The sequence below is a fragment of the Acinonyx jubatus genome, chromosome B3 (genome assembly GCF_027475565.1).
Source record: "Acinonyx jubatus isolate Ajub_Pintada_27869175 chromosome B3, VMU_Ajub_asm_v1.0, whole genome shotgun sequence".
Lineage (NCBI taxonomy): Eukaryota > Metazoa > Chordata > Mammalia > Carnivora > Felidae > Acinonyx > Acinonyx jubatus.
This window is the reverse complement of record NC_069386.1, coordinates 122,775,569-122,798,325: the sequence shown is the minus strand read 5'-3', so window position 1 is coordinate 122,798,325 and position 22,757 is coordinate 122,775,569. Positions and strand designations below refer to the sequence as shown.

General features: G+C 37.0%; 1 protein-coding gene across 11 annotated transcripts in view; it reads left to right on the top strand.

The window, feature by feature from the left end:
* CEP128 (centrosomal protein 128) overlaps window positions 1–22,757 on the top strand; it is a 376,215-nt gene that overhangs the window by 146,903 nt on the left and 206,555 nt on the right. For all 11 annotated transcript variants that reach the window (XR_008299569.1, XR_008299568.1, XR_008299570.1 and 8 more), the window contains 3 exons: window positions 1,737–1,913; window positions 6,854–6,913; window positions 20,968–21,160. Coding sequence is in view for 8 of the 11 variants with exons in the window: in XM_027066336.2 (XP_026922137.2) it covers window positions 1,737–1,913; window positions 6,854–6,913; window positions 20,968–21,160 (430 nt within the window). In the remaining 3 variants the exon portion in view is untranslated. The remainder of the gene's footprint in view (window positions 1–1,736; window positions 1,914–6,853; window positions 6,914–20,967; window positions 21,161–22,757) is intronic.

The following is a 22,757-nucleotide window of genomic DNA, read 5'->3' as shown; positions in this document are numbered from 1 at the left end:
GATGCAGTATCAATCAGGCGGGAGAGAAACTGAATGGTAGGAGGGCAGAAACAATGTAAACAAAGGAGAAAGTTAGGGAGATGTACTTCAGCAGTCTGCATCCAAACACCACCCAGGAGAATGGAACACTCGTTTTTGTGGTTTGTACATCTCTGATGTGTAGATGGACATGCCAGGCTGCCATTAACGTGATACCATTTGTGAATTGTTTCATAAAACAAACTCCCCTCGCTACAATTTCCTATTAATTAAGCAACATTCTGATTATAATTTGCCTTCCCATCCAGATTGGTCTGCAGGGAGAACATATACTAGTTATGCTGACACGAACATTCTGATCTGCATGGCAGTTATGGTTCTTATTGTAAGCTGATGTAGTTAATTGAGTGGCATTCTAGTTTGTACATTAGTCTCTCGTGAGCTTAATGTTCCTCTATTGCTGAAAGATGGCTCCACTCAGAGTACCAAAAAGAAAAGAAAATCCAGTCCCTAAGTTTACAAAGCTGAGCTACAGACCAGGAGGATGTAGTCATCAGGATAAATGCCGCCTCTGAGCTACTGGCCCCATTTTCAAATAGCACAGCTTCAGGCAGAGTCGTACACATCAGATGGGGGTGGGGAGACGTACACAGGCATGTCGGAGAAGCTGCAGGTAGTTGCAGTCAGAGAGAGTGGGAAGGAGGGAGGTGATGCTGATGCTGGACAGAAGGGCAGAAGACAGGTTGTGTGAGGACTCTCTTCTTGTGGGCAGAGGGTTTCATTTATTTTGCAAAAGTAATTTGGATTGAAAGGAAATGTTGGGTGATTCTGCTAAAATGCTATCTTTTCCTCTTGTGATGAATTTTCATTGAGCACATCTCTTTGTTCTTGTAACTTCAAGCTGGATTTTTTGGCCACATCATCTCCTTATGTTGTATTTGCTAGGGTAGGTAAAGATGATGAGGTTGCTGTGTAATGAGTGAAAGCAAAGCTGGCCAGCCACCATGACTTTTTGGGCCACTGTTTACACTACATTCTAGTGATTTTGTGACCTTCCTTCAGGTGTGTGCAACACCACTTGAATTTTTCTAGTAATGAAATTGTGAAGCCGTAATGATTGGGACTTGCTTTGCCTAGAGGGGGCCCCCAAGTCTTTGTAATCTCCTAGATGATGCTTAGAAATCTCTTCTCATTAAATATTTTTGCTTACTTTTGAGGAGTACCTCTGTCTTGCTTTGATCAAATTTACATGACTCAAAGCATTTATGAAGTATGACTGTATTTGAAAACTTAGCCTTTTTAAAATCTATGTTTTGATGAGATAAGGTAGTAACATGTTTTTTTTTTTTCTGAAATGAAGATACTAACAATCTTATTTTATATTTTACTTTTCTAGCGTTTTTCTAATATTTACTGAAAGCTCCAAGTCCGTTTGTGGTGTCAGCTGTTACTCTCCAATCTGTTAATGGCATTATGTTACTAAAATATGAAGGATTTCTTTAAACTTCTTTTTCTTTTGGTTACAGAATTACTTTAATTTTCTTTGCCAAGTATCCACTCACCCAGTTTCCTCAATGCCCTTCTTCTGAATTCTCTGTAACTTGACCTCAGCTGATGAGTAGCCAAAATGTTTTTAGTAAAGAGACTGACAGAGTCAGATGTGGTTCCTTACACACTCCTTTGAGTTGGCTACACAGGTATTGCAAGCGTTTCTTGCCATTACTTAATTCTGTTTTTATTTCTTCTCCATGTTTTAGGAAAAGCATATAAGCAATGAAGAAGAATACTTAAGGAGGATGGAAGAGGCCAGATTGCAGCTCAAGGATCAACTTCTTTGCCTGGAGACTGAACAGGAATCCATTCTTGGTGTCATAGGAAAAGAAATTGATGCAGCTTGTAAAACCTTCTCCAGGGACTCGATGGAGAAATTGAAAGTAATTATGAGTTCTCATTGTGCCTTTCAGTTAGTTTCCTAATATATAATTATAATAAGATTTTAATGCATGGTTACATGGTAGTCACATTTTTATTCTGGAAAGTTTTATGAAACAAAATAACATCTTGCGTTTTTTAAAATGAGATACCGTATCTATTGCACAGTTGTGGGAGAGAACGTGTATCATTATTTCATTGAATTGCCTCTATCTCACTCTGGAAAAGAAAATGTCTTATGAGAGAGGCAGCAGTTCTGACTAAAAAAATATCCTTGGAGTCAAGAGGCCTGGGTTGTCGTTATCAGGCCATTTTTGTTGTTGCTAGTGTATTAATGGCTAATATCTATTGAGGACTAGTTACATTACAGGTACTATGGTAGCTACGTATGTGCATTCTCTCCCTTAACCCCTAAAGCCACCCTTTCCTTTAGGTACTCTGATCAAATCAATTTTAGGTCTGAGAAAGCAAGGCTTGGAGAGGTTAAGTAACTTGGCCCTCGCCATATATCCAGTTAAATGCTAGAACCAGGACTTTCAACCTTGGGAGTCTAACTCTGGAGCTTAAACAAGTAACCATGATGCTATTTGCATTCCTTTTTTAAACAAATTATACTTAAGTTAGTTTTTCTGTCTTTAAAATGGAATATTGCTATTCAGTTTATAGTGCTAGGGAAATGATGAATAAAAACAGAATTAATCATGTATGTTCTTAATTCCTTGAAGATAAGCACCTCTTTGTACAGTGCTGTATTGTGTTGTGTTCCTTTTTTTTTTTTTTTTTTAAACGTTTGTTTGTTTTTGAGAGACAGAGAGAGACAGAGTACAAGCAGGGGAGGGGGAGAGAGAGAGGGAGACACAGCATCTGAAGCAGGCTCCAGGCTCTGAGCTGATAGCACAGAGCCTGACAGGGGGCTTGAACCGATGAACTGTAAGATCATGACCTGAGCCAAAGACGGATAGTGAGCCACCCAGGCGCCCTGTGTTGTGTTCCTTTGATGCAGTAGGGCCATAACACGTATCATGTAACCATCGTTTTCCCTGTATTTATGTCATGAGGTGATATGGTGGGACTCAAATTATAGTGTTATGCCTAATATTTAAAAACTTTTTTCAGATGATTCTTCTTTTTTATTTTGTCATCTTTCCTCATATAAAATGATCTTCCCTTTTTGTATTGCTTTCTCCCCCTTTTTCCTGTTCTTATCCCTCTTTCTTCCTTCCTTCCTTCCTTCCTTCCTTCCTTCCTTCTTTTCTTTTCTTTTCTTTTCTTTTCTTTTCTTTTCTTTTCTTTTCTTTTCTTTTCTTTTCTTTTCTTTTCTTTTCCCTTAAGTGGTGTTCTAAAGAAAAGAAAACTATAATTCTACTCTTACAGTGGAAGGTATCTTAGGATTCAACTTCAACAGAAATTTTTCAATGGATAGATTTTGGTGGAGTTGATAGAATTTCTGCAGTATGTATTTCTAGTTACATTCAACAAAAAGCTCAGATGTCAGTTTGAGAGGACTATGAGCCAAATATGAGAAGTAATTGGCTTTAGAGGAAAAACTGTTTGAGTTTTGTTACAGGGCCTGTTATAATGCTGGTGTATTCTTTTTCCTATCTAATGCTGCTTTTTTTATTTAAGACTTGTTACATTTAAATATATTTAAAAGATGTATGGCCTTAAGATTCTAATTTTATCTAAAAGGAGCACATATTAATAGTGAAATATTGAGATGCCTGGTTGGCTAGGCCTGTTGAGTGTCTGACTTCAGCTCAGGTCATAGTCTTGGGGTTCGTGAGTTCAGGCCCCACATCGGACTGTCTGCTGTCAGCACGGAATCCACTTTGGATCCTTTGTCCCCCTCTCTGTCCCTCTCCCGCTCACTCTCTCTCAAAAATAAATAAATATTTATTAAAAAGTTAAAAAATAGTGAAATATTTATTCTATGTATATATATTTTTTTCAACGTTTATTTATATTTGGTACAGAGAGAGACAGAGCATGAACGGTGGAGGGGCAGAGAGAGAGGGAGACACAGAATCGGAAACAGGCTCCAGGCTCTGAGCCATCAGCCCAGAGCCTGACGCAGGGCTCGAACTCACGGACCACGAGATCGTGACCTGGCTGAAGTCGGACGCTTAACCGACTGCGCCACCCAGGCGCCCCATCAATATTTAAGTATTTGTGTCAAGACAGCTTATTTTCAATCAAAGATGTAGAAATGGAATCATTTGGATCATGCTATAAGATATATGAACCTTGTTATGGGCAATTACAGCCTAAAACATAGTGAGAAGATAGCAGATTGCTTAAATATTTTCTTATTTCTTTTTGAGGCACAAATGATCCTTCTAACATATTCCAAAAAGCACCCTGTTCTTTAATAGGAAAGCAGTGACTGTGGTAATGGATCTTTACACTTTGTCCCTAGAGAAAGACTAATTCAATCCAAGTGATGGGTAGAAAGTAAATCTAAAAGAATGGAAATTATATTAAGTTTTATTTATTTATTTATTTATTTATTTTTTTAAGAGCACAGTTTTTTTTCATTGTGGGTCTCTTTCCATTAATAATTTCTGTTGTTACCGTCCTATAAACTTGGGGGAAAAATGAATACCCAAGAATATAGCATTTGCTCTCCTCAAATAAACTACCCAAGGTGTTAAAATAAAATTCTTTGCCTTACAGTTCAGAGATCTAAGGGAGAGTGGTGGTCCTTATAAAATGTTTTAAAAAATGGAATAATTCCAATTATTCTTTGTCATTTGTTTTTGAAATATTGTGGATGAAATTTTTAAGCCATTTTATGTAGTGACAGCTATGATATGAATTGGATAATAGATATGTAACAAATGAGCCTGAGAAAAGTACTTGGGAGTGTTGGTATTATTTCTAATTACCTTTTTCTAGCCACCCTATTTATTACTTATCCCACTTTAGTAAATGCATATAATATTAGAAAACTTAAGGACGGACACTTAATAAGCCACCACTGTTATAAAACAATTAGGAAATTGTTTGAATTTGAGTTAGGCATTGCCTGAATTAAAGTTACATCATTTTCACAAACCAATCGTCGATGATTGAAGAGCTTTTCTTATAACACTTATTCTGAGTATGCACTCTTTGGAGAGCATAAAGAGGATAGGCTTTGGATCAAGACAGATGTAGGTTCAAATTACATCTCTCTAAATTGCTAATGTGTGACCTTGGACAACTTAGGTAATTTCTCTTTAAGAATTCATGTCCCATTTATAAGTTAGCTTATTTTGAGGATAAAGTAAAATAAGATATATGAGGTGCATATTATGGAGTGAAATATTTTGCACTTAGTAAATACTCAAATAATGCTAGCTGTCATTATTATGTGGTGCCCTTTTTGTCATATATTCATATATATTTGTATATTTATGTATATATTACTTTTTTTTATTCATCTGTTTATGACAAATTGTTGTTGTAGTGTTCTTGTTACCATCGAACTGGAAGTCTATTTTCTGATGATGACATCTTTATATGCAGTTAGTAGTGATAATCATGTTCTCTGTGCCAGATACTGTGCCAGTCTCCTCATTTTATTTAATTTGTACCTTGACCTTATGAGGCAGTTTGCCTACTTTATAGATGATAACCTGCAGCTTAGAGAAATTAAGTCACATCACTTGTAAGTGGACAGGCTGTTTCTTAAACACTATATATAAATCTGTAAAAAATCACAAAATGAGAATATTATTTGTACTCCTGTCAAATTATTTTAAACTTTAATCTTTAGCACTAGATCTTAGGTCACTGAAGATTTAATTGAAACTGTGACACAGATAAATGGAAAAGAATAATGAAAACATCATAATCAGTGAGAAATGGATGCTTGCAAATAGCAGAGTTCAAAGAGGAAGAAAACACCACAAGCTAGAACAGGCAGAATTTGACTGAAGGAAAGGCGGCCTGTGAGTTGGGTGAGATTTGGATGGTAAAAAAAGTGGAGGAGAGAAAAGTGGGAGCTAAGAATACAACATGTTTGTTTATGGCATATGGTCAGCATCATTATACATTCTTCATGTGTCTAAATGAATCACCTAATGATATTCCTTAGGGGAGTGATGTGCACACACATCAGGAAGTATGGAAGTATTTGAGAATAGGAATAGACATCTTGCAGAGGGATAGGATATTTTTACACAACATTTCTAGGATGGAGTCCTGTAAAAATATCATAGGTAGCACCTGTTTCAAAGCAAGTAGGAACTGAAAAAAAATTTGTGTTTAGAATCATAAAGTCATTGACAGCCTTTGAACATCATTTTATTAGTAATAAGGCAGAACCAGATGGCAATGGATTTTATAAATGAGTTGGTATGAAGGAAATCAAGGCAGCTGGTATACAGAACCTATTTATTGGAGGATTTTGTTACCATCATGAAATATAAAGCAACATTTGCACAAAATCATGTTGATTAGTTGCTGTCAATTCTACCCAACCATTAATGAGACAAAATGGCCCTCACAGTATAAAATTAAAGAAGGATAAAAGAGACAAAGAATTAAGTTTCCACGTAATTACATCTAACCAACTGTGAAATATATTATGTGGAACAAGACTGAGGAAAAGAAACAAACAAAAAAATGAAAAACTGGTTTGATTGAAGCTGCCTGACAGAAGTCCATGGAATCAGCCTCTAACGATTCTAGCAATGATAACGCTTGAGAGTTGATATGTGCCTCTATATTTGAGCCAAATATTTACTCTCAGTGAGTACATACGTATATACACGTGTACATAAATGGACATAATAAGTGGTGGTTTGGAATTAGTTGAGTACTTGATAATGAACTTTCTTCTTTTTAAGCCTTTAAACTTAGGGATTAAACTTTTATGTGTTATGGTGAAGAATTTCATTTATGTAAGGTCATTTCAGAGAAAATTCTACTTCTAATAGACTATTTCCTTTTTCTGTAGGTTTTTTCATCTGGTCCTGATATTAATTATGACCCACATCGCTGGTTAGCAGAAAGCAAGGTAATTTGTTTTTAAATCCTAAAGTTATCATAGTATTTATGACCTTCAAGGTGTCCTGTTTGGGCTAACCATACCATTTGGTTATTGAACAGAGCATATGCAGCTATAATACTTCATTGCTGGGGAAGACATCATTGTCATGAATTTAAGAAACTTCCATGTTTCTTTAGTTTAACATTTACAAATTAGCTTAACTGTATAGGTACGGAAGGAGAAAATAAAGGAAGGTAAAACTGTTGAAGTAGTAAAACTAGATTGTCAAAGAAGCAAATTCTTCTGCCTTTTCCTTGGAATAGGCAGTGTCTCTGGAAGCGTACGAAGGTCAGGGCTGCTATAACCAACCTTTCTTGCTTCATGGTTCTTTTGCATGATGATTTAAATTTAAAGGGTAGGTAAGCAAATCTAAATAAAATTGAACAATTTGCTAATTTTAGCAAAAAGCTTCTTCTGCACCATGGGATAATTACCTGCTATCTTCATCTATCAGATCAACTTGGAAATTCCTTGATTAAAATATATAGAAATTAGTGGCCACGTAAGATGTAGATGTCTTTTTCCAAGTGTCAATGCTCAAGGACTTGCATTCCTTCCCAGGCTAGTTTCTTTCAGCTTTAAGGCGCCTGGGTGGCTCCGTTGGTTAATCGACCGACTAAGGCTCAGGTTATGATCTCATGGTTCAAGCCCTGCATTGGGCTCCATCTTGGCAGTGTGGAGCCTGCTTGGGATTCTCTCTCTCTCCGCCCTCCCTCTCTGCCCCTCCACTGCTCACGCTTTCTCTCTCTCTCTCTCTCAAAATAAATAAATAAACTTGGGGGAAAAAAATAAAGAAAACCAGCTGTACTTTAAACATGAACAATTGTGGTCCAATTTAGGATTTGATTATTTGAAAGAACTTTTAAGTTTGTGCAGTATCCTTATTTAAATATATGAGAAAAGGGAGGTTTTAGAAAATGTACATGACTTTTCCGGTGCCATATAAAAAATGGGAACACGGACCGCATGCCATGTCAGACTCACAATTAATGTTCTCACCATTATGTGTGATGCTGTCTAAAGTCTTCAGTCAGCCAAGATTTATCAATTATGTGCTCTTTTGTGTATAGGCATGAGGGTTATCAGTGTCAGCAAGCCATGGAAATTAATAAAGAAAATGGAAATGTAAACAATTTAAAAAATCCTTAAGGTATGTTATATTTTTATAGAAATACACAAACATTAACAAATACAAAAAGAGGAAGAACTGACTGTGATATCAGTGCTAGAAGGATAGGGGGGTATGATGCCACCAGCATGTTATAGGTGGTTTCTGCATAAATGCAGTATTTAACTTGATCATACAAAAAATATATAGAAGTTCTCTAGTTGGCTAATTATAGGTAAAATAATGGTAAGAAGTTGAGAATACCTGAATAAACACAGATAATGCCTTGAACTTGGTGGCAAGGTATGGGTGGGAGTTGACAGAAAGACATGATTCACCTTTGAAGACCAGCTGTGCTTTAAGGAAACCTTTTTTTTTTTTTTTTTTAAAGCATTCTTAATAAGAATGAATAGCGTTATGATTGACCTTTGAAATTTACCCAACCCGGTAAAATTTTCCTCCTTTTTTACGTACAGTGATGCTGTTCATCCCTAACCGTTTTTGATAGAACCAAATGCAAACTTGTATTTATGCCACCTTCATAGTAAATTCAGAATATACATGTTTTGCTGGCTCAGAAATTTTGGGCTAGAAACTTCTGTTGTGCATTAATAAAGCATTTCTCATTTCTCTTGTTTCTTTTTCCCGATTCCTCAATTCTGACAACAAGAGCAATGTACTTGGAATTTTCTTTCAAGTTAAAATCTTTATCATTTCTGAACAGAAAGCTTTCACTGCTGTTGTTCAGTTAAATTATGAGAGCCAGAGATGACTCTTAATCATAGCTCTTTAATTTGGGAACTAGTGAGCAGTTTTCCCTTATCATTTAATGGGATTGAACTTCTGATCAGACGAGTTTTAATACTGCATGAGACAACCCTTCCTGTAGAGCGTAAAAGGGTCATGATAAGCAATACCACGCTGACCAACTGACTAAGGAGGAATTGAATCTATTTACCAGAAAGATGGCTTAGGTTATTGATGGGCTACAATACTGTAATTCCCATGAACTATGACTGGACAGCTCTATAAGTATTGAAGATAAGATCTGAAATCAGAGGACAAAAACTATATGGAAAGTAGAATTGCTATTCAGCTAGTCCATGCTGACATCTTGCAGTGTTAGAAGGACCTCTGAGGGCATTTGGTAATTGTTTTCATAAAGCTGCCAAATGAATTTCTTCTGTTAGTGTTAATCCTGGAAGAACTAGGGGACTGGGTGAGGATAGGGTCACTGTTGCTTTGTCGACATTGGTTACATAATATAAATATGAAGTCCAACTCAGAGTTGGACCAGGCTTATATGTAAAATAACCAAAGAATGGCAAGAACCATATAATACAGGGAGGAAGAGGATTGAGAATTAGGAAATACCATTGAGGAACACCAGGCAATCCGTTCCAATAGATCAGCGATTTGTTTTTGTCATAAATCCCAATAAGGCATTTAGAGGCCAAATTTTATTCAGTTTAACAAGAATTTACTGACTAGCTACTGTGTGCCAGATGCTAGATTACATGCTGTGGGCATAATAATGAATTTGGCATGATCCTTTCTCTTGAGGAACAGTTTATTTTCCTAGAAAAGCTGACACATTGATAATTTCAATATTATGTCTAAGAGCAGTGATACAGGTGTGCAGAGGCCACCATGGAGTCTGATCCCTCAAGTGAATTTTGAAGCTGGGCAGATAAAGAGGAAAGACCAGGCATGCACAGTAAACAATTGTAGGCATGGTATAGAAGAGAAACAGCATGATAAATGGAAAGAAACCCCAAGCGATTTGTCAATACAAGATGAAAATATGAGGCAGAGAATGGCAGGGATGAGGCTTTAGAAAGAGGTAGAGCATAGGTAGCTAGGAAGAACATTGTATGCTATTTTAGAAGTTTGACTTCAGTTCTGCATTTAGGGAGAACCACAAAGGAGATTTGAATAGGATACTGATAACTTTGTACTCCTATTTTAGAAGCATTACTCAGATAGTGATGTAAAAGGTGGAGTAGAAGTGGGAAGACTAAAGGCAGGAAGACCAGTTAAGAGGTCTTTGGGTGAGACCAAAGTCTCTGGGGTGAAAGTCCAAACCAAGGAAATTGTAGAGATTCAGAGGAAGGGACAGATTGAAGTAATGCTTTGGTGACAATATGCAGATGATGTTTAATGTTATGTCAGATGGAGTGGTAGAGAAGGAGATATCTATGGTTTTCAAGACTAAGTAGGAGATCCCACTCAAAGTTCAGTATGTGAATAGATCAACATGCAGAGTCCTAGATAGGCAAGCCAGCAGAAGTACTGAAGGAGTTTCTAGCACTGGGATTGATGTCTAGAAAGTCCCATTTGGACAGGAAGCCCCAAAGAGAAGCAGGGACAAAGGCAAAGATCAGCGTTTAGGTGCAAATCATGGGAAGAAATGAGAAGTTGCAAAGACACTGACAGAAAATGTGGGCAGATGATCAAATCTCGAGCAGGCAAGTACTCTCAAGATGGAAAGACAGTCATAGAGAATATCAATCACTGTTGATCCCAGATCTTGAGTTAATCATTTTGTGATAACAAATAAAAGAAAAGCTGGTGTCAGATGCTCTTCAGCATAAGGCAGGATCCTGAGTGCTGTTATTTACAGAATATATTTAATTCTGGAAGTCTAGTACTAATTATTCCCTTAAGATGCAAAAAGGTAAATTTATATGCTTCTTTGGCTGTAACACTTTCTTCCTTCTTGGAATACACACACACACACACACACACACACACACACACACACACACACACACACACATATATATTCCTTCTTGGAAATATATATATGTATATATTTAAAGAGTAATTAGGAATGTGACATTTTTTTCTACTCAGATTACTTCCTCAGCTTAAATATCACTGAAGAATAAATAGCAAGCAGATTAGATTTCAGTAAATCTACTAATTCTCAAATATTTTATTTGATCAGAACTGTAAACTTTTAAGGATATATAGATAAGAAATAGACTTCCAAAGTATTGGGGGATTTTCCTTTTTTACTCTGTTTGATATCATTCCAAAGAGTCCCACTTTTAATGGTATAATGTGTTCTGGTATTGCTTTTCCTGCCATTTTTGGAATATTATAACTGAAGCAGCTTCAGAGATCATGTAGTCTAACTTCCTTGTTTTTTAGATGAGAAGGAGGCCCTGGGAATTGTTTACCTCATGACATAAAGCTAGTTACTGAGAAGGATTTAGAACCTGGGTCTCTGAATTCTGTGCCAGTCTTTCTTGATTGGTAGTATAATCTACCTTTGAATATAAACCTTGATTTTATGCATATTGTCTTTTTAGTGATATGGATTTTTTTTAAAACACCCATTGTATGAGAAGTATCAGACCCAGTATATTTAATTCTTGTTGAAGGATGTGAATAATCATCTAGCATTTTATCCTTCCAGTGTAGACATCACAATGAGATACAAATACTCAGGTATCTTGATTCATTAAAGATACTTTAGATTGTGTGTATGGAACACATTCAGTTTAATTGAAGAAAAGCATTTTGTATTTTTACATATGAACTCTTATTATGGAGTTATTTTTTTTCTTCATGATTTTATTCATAACTATGTAGGAAACCAGAGAGAATATTACTAAAAGAGGTTTTGAGGTTGATTTGGGTTTGAATTTTGCACTTCAGTTTAATTTTTGTTTTGGTTTCCTGCCACATTCTCAGAAATTGCCATTGTCTTCCTTTACCTTTGGTTTTTCTATTAACATTTCCTCTCAAAATTGTTTTTTGAGTTGTGGCAAAGGAAGTACGGTAGTTAAAAGCAGCAAAATTATGGGCCCTGGTATTATTGCTAACTCTGTCAGCTATAATCTTTTTATTCGAATTTTCTATTTCCCTTGGTTTTGGCTTTGAGTCATTCCTTAATGACTTTAGTATATTATTACTCTAAATCTCAGTAGAGGATTCTTACAGATTAAAAAGATCATTTTGATTGTTTTACTAGATACTTATTCCCACCTAATTGCAAACTGTCAACTATGAAGGTAAAAGACTGCCTTATTTAGAAATTCTTTCTCTATTATAGTTTATTTAGCAATACTTGCTGATATAGTTAAATAAATGAGCCTATTATGTAATCTTTAAGATGCTCTTGTGAGTGGTTAATAGAATGGTGTTTGCACTGTGATTAATAGCCTTGTCAGGTAATTATTATTTGGAATTGGTAAAGTTATTCCTATGCTGTGTTCCAAGCTGTTTCTCCAAGGCGTTTAATGAAAGACGTTGGGTGTTTCTCTAGCAAACACTGATTCTCATAATTGACTATTTGTTGATTAAATTTCCATAAGTTGATATTTTGTTTTGTAGGATTAATAATATATTCTGCATACATATTCAATTCATAACAAGCATCTAACTATAACCTATTTTTAAATTTTGTATGTTGATGGAATAAAGGCTTTGTTGGAATAAACTGAAGCCATAGGTCAGTTTGTTTAGGCCATTATAATAAAATACCACAGACTGGTGGCTCAAACAACAGATAATTTATTTTCTTACAGTCCTAGAGCCTAGAAGTCCAAGGGCAAGGTGTCAGGGTTAGTTTCTGGTGAGGCCTCTTCTTGGCTTGTAAATGGCCACCTCTCATGTAGGGGGACGGGCATTATGGGGGGATGGGATGGGAGTATTATTGGAAGAATTGGGGGTTGGAAGACAGAGTGTCTCTTCCTCCTCTTTTAGGGATGCCAGTCCTATAGGATGAGGGCCCTACTGTGGTAACCTCATTTAGCCTTTATTACTTCCCTAAAGGCCTTATTTCTAAACAGAGTCACCTGAGGGTTAGGACTTCGTATAAACTTGAGGGGGGTACAATTAGTCCATAACACATATCAAACCTGATTAATGCTTTGGTTCAGAAATTGTGGGTTTTTTGTTTTGTTTTTTTACCAAAATCAGTACGATTATTGTTATGACAACATATCTTTGTTTCTCCATTATCAACCCTTAGCAATGGTACTGAGCACAGGCCAAAGATTAGGATGGAGTAAGTAGGAAATCTTTGAGAACAGGGAAATGAGTCCTTAGGTTTTAAATTTGCATTTAAATCACTGTGCAAGAACAGATTAAACAGGGTGATTCAAACTGGTGATCCCAAAAGACTCACTTTGTTTGGACCACATTGGTTTTAAAACAGAGAATTGGTAGCGAACATTTAAAAAAACTTTACAATTGCGTACTTACAGCATGGAATTTGTTTCTCTTTTGAGGTATCAGAAGATCTGATAACATTAGTGTTTCATTCTTACGTGATAGGAAACTGTTGGATCTGAGAAGAACCATGGACATAATCCTATTAGAAGGACCATCCTTCCAGCCCTTCTTCCTGGTTGTATTTTTATAATCCAAATCAATAGTGCTCAGGTCCTAAATGTGTTACTTATGAATGTTCATTAAACTTTCTTAATGTAATAATACAAAAATTTTTTTTGATTTTTTTGTTTGTTTTCAAGATATTTTATTTTTCTGTTTTTTTAAACACAAGGTGCTTCCTCTTTACAAGAACTTAACGGCATCTAATTTTTCACTTAATTGCATGTGTCCTGTCCTCACTATGTGCAAAACAGTGTACTAGTTTTAGTGTGTGTTTGAGCATACAAACATGAACACACATCCACTCCCAGGGTGCTTTAAATTGAAGAATATTTTTAAATTCTTGAAAAAAGTCTTTTAAGGATTTAGTGTATCAAATTCATTAACATTCAAGGATAAAGATGTGCACGTGTTTAAGGTGCCAAATAAGTAGCAAAAAGACTTGGTTGAAAATATATCTTTTCCAGAAATTATGCATCTAACTTTCCCCTTTTCCCTTGCATAATACGATAATTATTTGGGCTTTTCCATTTATTTATTTTTCTTGAGTAACTGCTAAAGTTTGATGAGGTGAACAAAAGGTATGATCAAAGGTGAACAAAAGGTTCAGATTGTAGTTTCTTTTTTTTTTAAGTTTATTTATTTATTTTGAGAGACAGAGCATGCATGCATGAGTGGGGGAGGGGCAGAGAGAAGGAGAGAGAATCTCAAGCAGGCTCTGTGCTCAGAGCACACACCCACATGGGGCTAGAACTCACAAACCATGAGATCATGACCTGAGCCGAAATCAAGAGTTGGCCGCTTACCTGACTGAGCCACCCGGGTGCCCCTATTCAGGTTGTAGTTTTGACATAGAAGCAGGCAGCAATAGTGTAGACTTTCTCTTATTTTGCCTGGTTAATATCAATTAATAAATGACTTAGGTAGTGATGTTTTAGAATAATTTTCCAACTGACTTATATCTAAAACTACTGATTAAATTGTCTAGAATAATTTTTTGTTACATAGTGCGTTGAACGTATTTTCATTTTCAAGACTTTAGCAATATAGAAGTATGGAGAATAAATTTGGAATATATGTTCTCCTTTCCCTCTTGACACCTCTCTCCTGAGTGGGCATAATCATCATCAACAATTTGGCATTCATATTTTCAGTCCTGTATTGGTTTGGTGGGTTGAACTCCAGTTGTTTTTGATAAAGATGTATATTTTAATTGCTAAATATAGTGGCCCTTTCCTTTGGCAGTCTTTGACACTAAGCATATCCATCCTGTTGTAGTATTTTCCTTTTCTTCCTTTGCAAAACTCGGATTTTCTTCCTGCCGTTCCAACTACTTCTCAGCTTTATTTTTCGTTTCTCTTCCATTCATCTCTTCTAAATTCTTCTCTCTTGTCTCCATAGACACTCCATGGGCTGTTTTGCCTTGAAGCTGTTGATTCTTTACTTTGTATCTCTCATCCATATCTCTCGAGCTTTAGATCTATATATCCAACCAGTCATTTACACTTCTCTGTGTTAGTCCTAACAAATTCAGCTTATTCCAATCTGTTGTTAACTTTTTAACCCCTAAATCTTTGCTTCTAGTTTTCCTCTTTCACATTTCTTCAGCTAGAAACACCAGTACTGATTCCTTTCTCTCTTTTCCCCCTAACATTTAAGTCTCAAGTACACACACTTGGGTCCATTCCATGTCATTTTTGCTTGTTTTGAATATTGGTAACATTCTCCTGAGTTCCAGACTCCAACATGTGCTCCACTCTCTCCATAGAGTGTGCTTTTGAAAGAACAGTCCAATTCACTTCCTTCTCTCTCTCATATTGTGGTTTGGTGGGGATGGTGGTATATGACTCATCCTGACCTTTGACCCGATATTCTGCCTCCATGCTTTATTTAGAAAAAAGTTGTAGTAGAAAATGTTCCTTTTATTTGGTAGAGAGTTGACTATGTTTCCTGGTTTCCTGTCCTATGGAAGCTTTTTATCTTTTTGTATTTGCGTGGGAATTTCAAAATGGATATTGGGAAATGAAGCAGTCTTAATTAAAGTTTACAATCATATTTGGAAGTCCACAGCTCAATTTATTTTTTAAAAAAATTTTAATGTTTATATACTTTTGAGAGAGAGAGAGAGAGAGACAGAGTATGAGTGGGGGAGGGGCAGAGAGAGAAGGAGATGCAGAATCTGAGGCAGGCTCCAGGCTCTGAGCTGTCAGCACAGAGCCAGAGGCAGGTCTTGAACTCACAGGGTGCAAGATCATGACCTGAGCCAAAGTCGGACGCTTAACTGACTGAGCCACCCATGCACCCCACACAGCTCAGTTTCAGTTGGAGACTTCCAAGGGGTGCCTGGGTGTCTCAGTTGGTTAGGCATCTGACTTCTGCTCGGGTCATGTCTCGCGGTTCGTGGGTTTGAGCCCCGCATCGGGCTCTGTGCTGACAGCTCAGAGCCTGTGCTTCAGATTCTGTGTCTCCCTCTCTCTCTGCCCCTCTGCCACTCATGCTCTGTTTCTGTCTCTCAAAAAATAAACATTAAAAAATAAAAAGAGAAAAGTAAGTTGGGGACTTCCTGTTTTTATCTAGTGACATTCAGGTAGGACAGAGGCCTATAAATTATGTAGCAGATACTAAAGCCAGGTGTCATCTCCACAAGGAGATTTAATTTTAATTTGTTTTTCTGTCCCTTATTTACCTTCTTCCTTTTGTTAATTGTTAAATAGCTGAATTGTTATATAATTCACATATCATACAATTGACCTATTTAGACTGTATCACTCATTATTTTTAGGTGTATTCACAGAGGTGTGATGCCACAACCACAATGAATTTTGGAATATTTTATCACCCTAAAAGAAAATATGGACCCTTTAGTTATCACCTCCTAAATTTGTCCATCCCACTCACCCCTCTTATAGCCTTAGTCAACAAGTAACCTTTCTATCTCTATAGATTTGCCAGTTCTTGACATTTCCTATAAACGAAATCATACAGTATGTGGTCCTTTATGAATGACTTCTTTCATTTAGCACAGTGTTTTCAAGGCTCATCTATGTCGTAGCATGTGTCAGGACCTCACTTCATTGCTAAATAATAGTCCCATGTACGGATATACCACATTTTACTCATCCATTTATCAGTGGATGTTCATTTGGGTTTTTTCCATTTCTTGGCTATCATGAATAATGCTGCTATGAACATTCGGTTACGCGTTTTTGCATGACTGTTTTCGTTTCTTCTAAAAATATACTCAGGAGTAGAACTGCTGGGTTATATGGTAACTATGTTTACCCTTTTGAAGAATTGCCAGATGGTTTTCCAAAGTGACTGCATGATTGTACACTCCTACCATCATTATATAAGAACTCTAATTCCTCCACACATACCAACAGTTGTTATCATACGTCTTTTTGATTCTAGCTGTCCTGCTGGGTGTGAAATGGAATCTCACTGTGATTTTGATTTGCATTTCTGTGATGCTTAATGATTCTGAGCATCTTTTCATGTGATTATTGGCCATTTGTGTTATGTTTTTTGAAGAAATGTCTCTTGCTTAATTCATTATGTCTTTTTATTTTTATTTTTTTTTTAACGTTTATTTATTTTTGAGACAGAGAGAGACAGAGCATGAACAGGGGAGGGGCAGAGAGAGAGGGAGACACAGAATCTGAAACAGGCTCCAGGCTCTGAGCTGTCAGCACAGAGCCTGACGCGGGGCTCGAACTCACGGACCGTGAGATCATGACCTGAGCCGAAGTTGGATGCTTAACCGACTGAGCCACCCAGGCGCCCCCATTATGTCTTTTTATTACTGAGTTCTTTATGTATCATTCTAAATTGTTCTTTCTCAGATATATGGTCTACAATTATTTTCTCCTATTCAATGGATTGTTGTTTCACATTGTTAATTGTGATCTTTGAAGCACAATGTTTTAATTTTGGTGAAGTCTAACTTAACAGCTTTTTTCTTTGGTTGTCTGTAATATCTAGGAAATCAAGGTTGCCAGACCAAGATTACCAAGACTTACACCTGTGCTTTCTTCTAGGAATCTGCTGTTTTTAGTTCTTACATTTAGGTCTTTGACCCATTTTGAGTTAATTTTTGAAAATTTTATTTAGTTTGAGAGAGTGGGGGAAGGACAGGGGGAGGGAGAGAGAGGGAATCCCAAGCAGGCTCCATACTGATATCTTGGAGCCTGACGCGAGGCTCAAAGCCAGGAACTATGAAATCATGACCTGAGTTAAAATCTAGAGTTGGGTGCTTACCCAACTGAGCTACCTGGGTGCCCCTTGAATTAATTTTTGAAGATGGTATGAAGTATGGGTCCAACTTTATTCTTTTGCATGTGAATATTCAGTTTTCTTAGTACTATTGGTTGAAAAGACTGATCTTTCCTCATCAGATTGTTTTTGGAACCTTTGTTGAAAATCAATTGACAATATATATGTATGGGTTTAATTCCACTGATCTATGTCTGTCCTAATGCCAGTACCACACTGTCTTGATTACTCTGGCTTTCTAGTCAGTTTTAAAATCAGTTAAGTGTGACTCCTCCAACTTTGATCTTTTTTTCAACACCTGTTTTTGGCTATTCTGGGTCCCTTGAATATCCATATGAAATTTAAGATCACATTGTCAATCTCTCCAAAGATCTCAGCTGGGATTTTGATAGGCATTGCATTAAATCTGTAGATCAGTTTGGGGAGTATTTCTCTTAATACCTTAATGATATTAAGTTTTCTCGTGTATGTACATGTAAAATCTTCTCATTTATTTAGGCCTTCTTTAATTTTTTCAACAGCTTTTTGTAGTTTTCAGAGTATAAATTTTGAACTTCTTTTTAAAAGTATGTTTTTCTTTTTAAATGTATGTTACTCTTTTGATGCTATTGTAAACAAGATGGTCTTTTTAACTTAGTTTTGGATTGATGATGCAAGTGTATAGAAATACAAGTGATTTATGTATAATGATATTTTCCTGCATAATTGCCCTGCTATGACCTCCTGATACAATGTTAGATAGAAATGGTTAGAGCAGACATTATTTTCTTGTTTATGATCTTAGGGATAAAGCATTCTGTCTTTAACCATTAAGTATGATAATAGGTATGGGCTTTTCATAAAAATGTTTTATCAGGTTGAAAAATTTCCCTTCTCTTCCCTTCTGTTCAGTGTCTTTATTGGGAATAGGTGTTTAATTTCATCATACACTTTTTTCTGAATCTTGATATGATCATGTAGCTTTTGCCCCTGCTTCTCACAAACAGTCTGTGGAAATGGCAGATTGGATACCAGTATTCTCAGGCTGCAGTGTCTGAGGGGGAGTGGCCACACTATCAGTGAGGGGTTCATAATGGAAGGAATCCCTAGTTTCTCCACTTCACTTGCCAGCAATTTAGCTACTCAAATCAGAAGTATGACAGTGAAAAATCCTAGCCATCTGACCTTCCAGTGCCATACTTACTATTATGATCTGTTTCTGCTCACATCACTTTTGATTCCAGATGTGTGAATTTTCCAAATGAGGTAATTCTCCAGTTCTCTGCAGATACCAATGGGGTGTCCCACAATTTAATTCACCTCTGACTACCCAGAGTTAGTACAGATACCACAGGTTAAGGGCTCGGCCCCACCTGTACCCAAGTCAGATATCCCCAGGTTACCTACACTTCCTTCTGACCTGGCTACAAATTGGGGGTTCTCATGGCTCTCTCTCCAGGTTCAGTGTCATGGTTCACAGGCCTAAGGGAAATACTTTACTTACCAGTTTATTTATAAAGGATACAAATAAGCAGCTAGATGAAGAGGTTATACCTGCAAGGTCTATATAGGGCAAGGTCTCCAAGAGTCCCCGTGGAGTTTGGGGATGTCTCATGCTCCTGGCATGTGGCTATGTTCACCAGTCTGGAAGCTAATCCAACCTCATTGTTCAAGAGTTTTTAGGGGTGCCTGGGGGGCTCAGTAGGTTCAACTACCTAAACCACCTCATTAGCATGAGCTTGGGTGTAATCTAAGAGCTTGTTATGAATAACAAAGGACATTCTTCTCACTCTGGAAGTTCCTGGGCTTTAGGAGCTCTGTGCCAAGAATAAAGGACAAAGACCAAATATCTTTCTTATTATGCCACAATACCATATAACTTGACTGTGAACTGGGGGAAGAGGGACCCCTGTCTTGGCAATACCCTCCCAGAACGTGGAGTGGGGCTTTTGTCATGCAGGGTGCAGTCCTTCCCCTGCCCACATCTAGCTTCCACCTCGCATTTTCATTAAAGAGCAGCTTGGCAGAACTCCTCGTGCCATCATTCTGGAAGGCAAACTTCCATGAAGTCCCCCCTTTGTTTCTGATGAGCGTTTGTGATAAATGTGATCTAGCTTTTGCCTTTACAAGCTCCATTTCCCTTCATGTAACACATTCACATACTATACCTTGGTCATCTTACAATATTATCATATAATTTTTCCATAATTTGACTAGTGATAATATTTCTTCTGTGTCATAGAGATACCATCTGCTCGACAGACCTTCTGACCAGAGAAACTGGGCATCTTTTTCTGTTCTGGGGGGTGTTTGAAAGCTGATACATGTGGGGATCCCCCAGTCTAGTGGCTGTATCCCAGTCTCACTTTATCATAAGCTATCCTACTGCCGCTACTTTTAATATACTGTGGCATATCCTGAGAACTTCCTAGATTTCTGGAGACCTAGAACTTTCTTGCTTACTGATGAATGCTGTTCCGGAAAATTCTCCCTTAGCTTAACCTAACTTTCCTGTTTAGTCCACTCTTCCTTTAATTTGCTTTTTACTGAAGTAAAGACTTTTATTTAGAATCAAATAGAACTTGAAGGATAGGCTCACTTGGGAAGGTCCTGAGACATGACTGAAATCCTGTCCTAGTGAAGGTGAAAGAAAAATTTATTTATTTATTTATTTATTTATTTATTTATTTATTTATTACTCATCCCTGATTTAAATATCTAACTAATAAAGATGGTGTGGTTAGAGTCTGAGAAAACGAGAGTTGCTTCAACTAAATTCCCTAGTCTTTTAAATGTGGGAAAATACTAACTTTATCTCCCTCCTGTGATATAGAATATCTTTTCCCGATTAGCTGGACCCTTGGGAATATGCATTTTTAAAACCAAAACTATGAATTTTATCTTTCTTTTTTAAAAAATCTTTGAATTAAACTCCATTTTGAAACAAGTCTCTAGTTCTATTGTGTGGTATGTTTGACTTTAAAATGCTTTAAAGTGTACCAGATTGCCTTATATATCACATCAGGGATCTAATTGGAGTATGACTGGGAATCCAGCAGGCCAGACTTCTCTGTAGTATTACCTTTACAAACCTGATAGAGGATATCAGATATTTTATAAAAATCCAAGAAAATTTGGCTTAATTTTGACACCATCTTTGAAATCATTATGGAAATTAAAACATTATAGATTTTTTTTTTTATTTTGCTCATGTTTGCTATGGTCTGTTCAGTTATCATGACTTTTCCTTCATGTTTTGAAATGCTACTGTTTTCTAGATTTTTTGAAAAATTAGATATATGTGTCATTTTTTTAGACTAAACTTAAGTGGCTCTGTGAAGAACTGAAGGAGAGAGAAAACAGAGAGAGGAGTCTGCGGCACGAGCTGATGCTGTGCAGACAACAGCTGAGGAGTATGACTGAAAACAAGGAATCTGAGCTCCAGTGTCTCTTCGAACAGATAGAAAGACAAGAGCAGCTTCTGGAAGAAATACAACAAGAGAAGAGAGGTGTGTTAGCTGTTCTTACTCTTATTTTTCTTTGTTTACATTCGTGGAATCCTAGGATTGAGGGAAAAAACAAAACAAAGCCATTTCCGTTGTCTCTACTTGGAATATTTCCAAATCCCTCTCCTTTCCTTGTCTGTGGTCTCCCTGTCTTTCTTCATTTCTGGATCCAGAAGAGGAAACTGTTCGCCCTGAGAGTTTTTCCTTCAGCTAGTACATCTCTCCTATGTACATAGCCCTGTGTCCGTGGCCATTTGGAAGTTTGCATTTGGTAAGATGTGTGTTCTTCCCTGATAAAATGCTGAAGTTTATATTTTACTTCAGTAAAATATTCATAAATTTATTCAATAAATATTTACTCTGTGCCAATTTTGTCTTGGACACTATAGGTGCTGAGGATACATCAGTGAATAAAGGGGAAAAAAAGTCCTCTTGTTTAGTGTACATTGTATTGAGTGGAGTGACAGAAAATAAATGTAATAAATAGGTAAATTGTTTAATATATTAGAAGGTTATAAGCACCATGGCAAAAAGAGTAGAGTAAGGGAAGGAGAGTTTGAGGCAACACTTTACAAGTTACACAGGAACTTTGGAAAACTGCTTTTCTGTTTGGTTGTAGAAGGGATGCATCGTGACGGGAAGAAGAAAAATAGCACTATGTATCGGAATCCTGTGGGTATCTTGTGTCAGGCTTAGGTCTTTCTTTATTGGTGAACTTCATTAATTTAAGAAAGAAACTTAATGTAGTGCCCTACTAAGAAAAACAGAACTTTAACATATGATAATCCTCTAAAATTTGTTTTGGTTTTTCATTTTAGTTATCAAGATGATGATGATGATTCTTCCTCCCCCTCCTCCTCCCCCCTCCCCCTCCTCTTCCTCCTCTTCCTCCTCTTCTCCTTCTCCTCCTCCTCTTCCTCCTCCTCCTTCTTCTTCTTCTCCTCCTCCTCCTCCTCCTCCTTCTTTTTGTTTTATTTATTTATTTTTGGGGGAGAGAGAGAGCTGGGGCCGGAGACAGAGAGAGGGGAGGGATCAAGAATCCCAGGAAGGCTCCACATTGTCAGCAGGGAGCCTGACGTGGGGCTCAAACTCACACACTGTAAGATCATGACCTGAGCCAAAATCAACAATCCGACACTTAACTGACTGAGCCACCCAGGTGTTGCCCCAGTTATCAGGATTATTCTTTCTACATGTTCCAGTTAAAAATTATTTATTGCTATACTGCAGTGATTCTCAATTTTTTTTTTTTGCTATCAGGACCACATTATATTCTTAAAAAGGCAAATAATATCTTCATATTATTAATAAGGGGTCTTAGATAGTTCCCAAACCATCTTTTGTGAACTACCGCTCTAGTGCACTTGAAAGATGCAAACTGTGCTAGTAGTGAAAGTCAGAGGATGCCTATACACGCACACACACATGCGCACACACACATACAGACAGTACAACAGAATCTTTTCTTTTTTTTCAAAAAAAAGTTTTTTAATGTTTATTTATTTTTGAGACAGAAAGAGACAGAGCATGAGTGGGGGAGGGGCGGAGAGAGGGAGACACAGAATCTAAAGTAGGCTCCAGGCTCTGAGCTGTCAACGCA